The 3,315-nt window shown below is 34.3% G+C and overlaps 2 protein-coding genes across 2 annotated transcripts in view; one reads left to right on the forward strand and one right to left on the reverse strand.

The window, feature by feature from the left end:
• Nucleotides 1-1,337, forward strand: part of LOC107703869 (tubulin epsilon chain-like) — a 44,867-nt gene extending 43,530 nt beyond the window's left edge. The window contains exon 13 of the mRNA XM_016506675.1: nucleotides 1,296-1,337. The gene's annotated coding sequence lies outside the window, so the exon portion shown is untranslated. The remainder of the gene's footprint in view (nucleotides 1-1,295) is intronic.
• A 699-nt stretch (nucleotides 1,338-2,036) lies between these two features.
• The window catches only part of LOC107703906 (WNT1-inducible-signaling pathway protein 3-like), a 21,834-nt gene continuing 20,555 nt past the window's right edge, over nucleotides 2,037-3,315 (reverse strand). Inside the window, exon 5 of the mRNA XM_016506709.1 lies at nucleotides 2,037-2,328. Coding sequence (XP_016362195.1) covers nucleotides 2,047-2,328 — 282 coding nt within the window. The 3' untranslated portion in view covers nucleotides 2,037-2,046. The remainder of the gene's footprint in view (nucleotides 2,329-3,315) is intronic.

Below are 3,315 nucleotides of genomic sequence, written 5' to 3' on the forward strand. Positions count from 1 at the left end.
CGCAGTGTATCGTTCCCTACTCAGGGAACCATGGTTACATAAGTAACCTGAGACGTTTTAATAGAAGAAAAAGCACAGATTCATTTGTCATTACACATCAGGAAAACACAAGAAATGACAATTTATCTCAAACTAGATTAACATACACACTCAATTCTATAGTCTTTGCATTGGCACAGTCAGCACAAAGTTTAAACTCTTGTCCTCATTTAATATGGCTCTGCATTGACCTGTTGACAGATGATTTGTTTGTAGGTTAGAGGTAGTTGCATTTTTTTATTTAGTTTATGCCTTTATAATCAGTTGGTGCAGGGGGCATCCGTAGATCACTAAAATATTCTTGTCCAGCTCTTGCCAAAGACTTGCTGATCAACTAAGGCCATATTATTGGGGTGCCTGCAGACTACCGTAATAATCATAATAAGTGTGCACACTATTTTTGTTGCAACTGACTTGACGGGAGTTCAGTACTCGAGTAGCCTTTTTTTTTAACTCACCTTGTATTTTGAATAATTAATTTTAAAGAGCCAATCTTTAGATGGAGCAGTTTGTTGCATTTATTTGCACTCCATTTTTTGCACTCTTTCTATAATGAATGTTTTGTATATTGTGTGCGTGCTGATAGAGTGAGTATGTCCTGTGTATAGGCACTTTTATATGTGCTGAATGCGGGCAAAATTTTTGTCTTAATTATAAAAATAAGACTTTTTGAAAAAGTCATGTCATTTTGCTGAATCAGCGTCAGCACTGATTCAATCAGTATCATTGTCAATTCATAGTGCACATCCCTGGTAGTAATAATATGTATTATATGTAGCTAGTGTTATGTTGTAATGCTTACAAAAATGTAATTAAAAAAATGAATCAGAAATAATTACCTTAATAATTATAAGCATCTTTCTTTTTGCGATATATTACAAGTTGGAAGTCATTCATTTTCAATGAGAGTTGACAGTTTGTTGCAAGTTCAGGAGATATCAGCTTTATGCAAATGCACAGCAATGTGCCAGCTACCAGTGGGACTGTGCAGGCTTCTGATAGTTTGTCCCTAGTAATATTATTTATGATATTAACTTTCCTGTACTGCACTACATTAATGCTCTCCTTTGTTGATTCCTTCTACAGCTGAGGGAAATATATTAGATTAGATTAGATTCAACTTTAATCTAAATATTCATCTTTCATGAATATTCCTTTTTCTGTAGTGACCTCTAGTTGGTTGAACTTTGCTCCAGAATAATAATAACATACATACCTTTATTTTATTTTATTTTATTTATTTATTTATTTTTCAGAAGTATATGCCATTGCTTAACCTCAGAGCCGATGGTAGGATCTGTCTTAATTGTCAATGTTATCCCACAATTCATTTGAAAATCTCTACAAGTTCTTCACACCCAGGTGAGTACCTGTGACCTGAGAATTTTCTATACTTGAGTCAGAGGAATGTGAGACGTGTAATAATGTGACATTGCTTCAATTAAGTGTTTACAAAAATATCTCCCCTCTTCTATACTTGCTGTGTTCCAAACAACAGAGTAATACACCAATTTTAATTTGTTTACACAGTTGTGCGTTTAGGCCCAAAACATACTCTACTCAAATATTTGAATGCAGACACATCCATGTATGGGTGATTTCACGGGTGCATGCGAAGTGTCAGAACACAATTCATAACAGAAAACAAGTACATACTGCATTCTCTGCATCGAACCAAGGGATGCTTTGTCTTTCCTCTTTGAGATCAACTACTGTCTTTGTAAAGCAGCAGTTTGAACCTTGCCATTAGTTATAAAAGCATACAGCTACCTGAATAACAACACATTCAGTTTAATGGCACAGACAGTTGAATGTAACTCTGTCTCATTCAGTTACCAAGGTTTATTACAGAACACACATTAAGTATTTACAACAGGACAGTAAAATAGAAATGTGTTGACAAATCATTTGTGTTTGTTCAGATACTTGCATAGAGTATTTCTGGCCATACCTGTACATATGGTGTAGCTTACATTGAGCATTGGGTACTTCCTGTCTGTCTGCGTTTTATATGAAGTGCAGCTCTGAGAACATGTCATTGGCATCATTACACTTCCTCTGACACACACAGGAAGTGATCCACTGCATCTTCCAGCGTACGTTAGATCCCCCTTTGCAGTGGAACTCTATGTTCACCATTTTGGACTTATTGGGAATGCAGCAACGCTTATCTGTGCAGGTGCCGCAGTATGTCGGGCGGTGCTTCTTAACGCTGGTGCAGCCAGACAGTGAGAGCTTCTCTGCTTTACTGGCCTGGAATTTGGGTCTGCAGGTTTTCCCTCTTGGCATCTATGCATGAATGAGGAAAGAAAAAATTTGGTTCCTTTATTGGTTATGATTTTGGGGTTCAAAAATAGAACTTTGGAAAAGTTCCGACTTCATTAATTTCATTGTAATATACCTGCATATATATATATATATATATATATATTAGTGCTGTCAATCAATTAAAAATAATTAACTAATTGCACATTTTTCTGAAATTAATTGCGATTAATCCCACTTAATATTACAGTTTTTAAATATACTTTTATATTGCAATAATTTCACATTCAATCTTCAAATTAATGTACAAACAACATAAAGACAGTATATTTTGAATATTTGTTTAATGGCATATTTTTTATGACTGAAAACCAGTATCACTGATACAATACTACTGATATCTCTATAAAATTGTTTTTCCTCGTAATATTTAAACTTTGACTAGCCATTCAACATTACAGTATAATTAAGAGCTATCAATTTTAACATTTATTAGACTTTAAAAAATAACTTCTAATTTAAGTGAACTTAAAACAATCTTCACATAAACCCATTATAATAAATGTCCTATTTACCTGTGCCCTTCAGCAGAAATATACAGAAATTTAAATTTAAATGATCAAACACTAAATTCTAAATTAAATATAGATGAATCCTTAAAGCTATAAAAGTTATTTTTTGCCTTGGCTGCTATTTCTTTAAGAGCTGCCGCTGCTGAACATGACTCGGATCTGACATGCATCATAATTTCTCTCAACTCTTTTTACCTTTTCTGACCCACTTCAGGTCTTAAAGTCTCTATTAATGAGCTGACGAGTTAAATCGGGTGTGTTAGATGAGTGAGACGGTGCTGGGCTGCTTACAGTTTTGAAAACCATTTCAGAGACATGTTCTTATGTGACTCATATAAAATATATTACATGCATGTACAGTTTTAAGGCAGCTTTAATCACTTATAACTTCATGACTTAACTGACCACGACATTGCATGCACGTAGTTTATTTTGCGCT

This window comes from Sinocyclocheilus anshuiensis, unplaced genomic scaffold (assembly GCF_001515605.1).
Source record: "Sinocyclocheilus anshuiensis isolate Anshui unplaced genomic scaffold, SAMN03320099.WGS_v1.1 scaffold2504, whole genome shotgun sequence".
Taxonomy (NCBI): Eukaryota; Metazoa; Chordata; class Actinopteri; order Cypriniformes; family Cyprinidae; genus Sinocyclocheilus; species Sinocyclocheilus anshuiensis.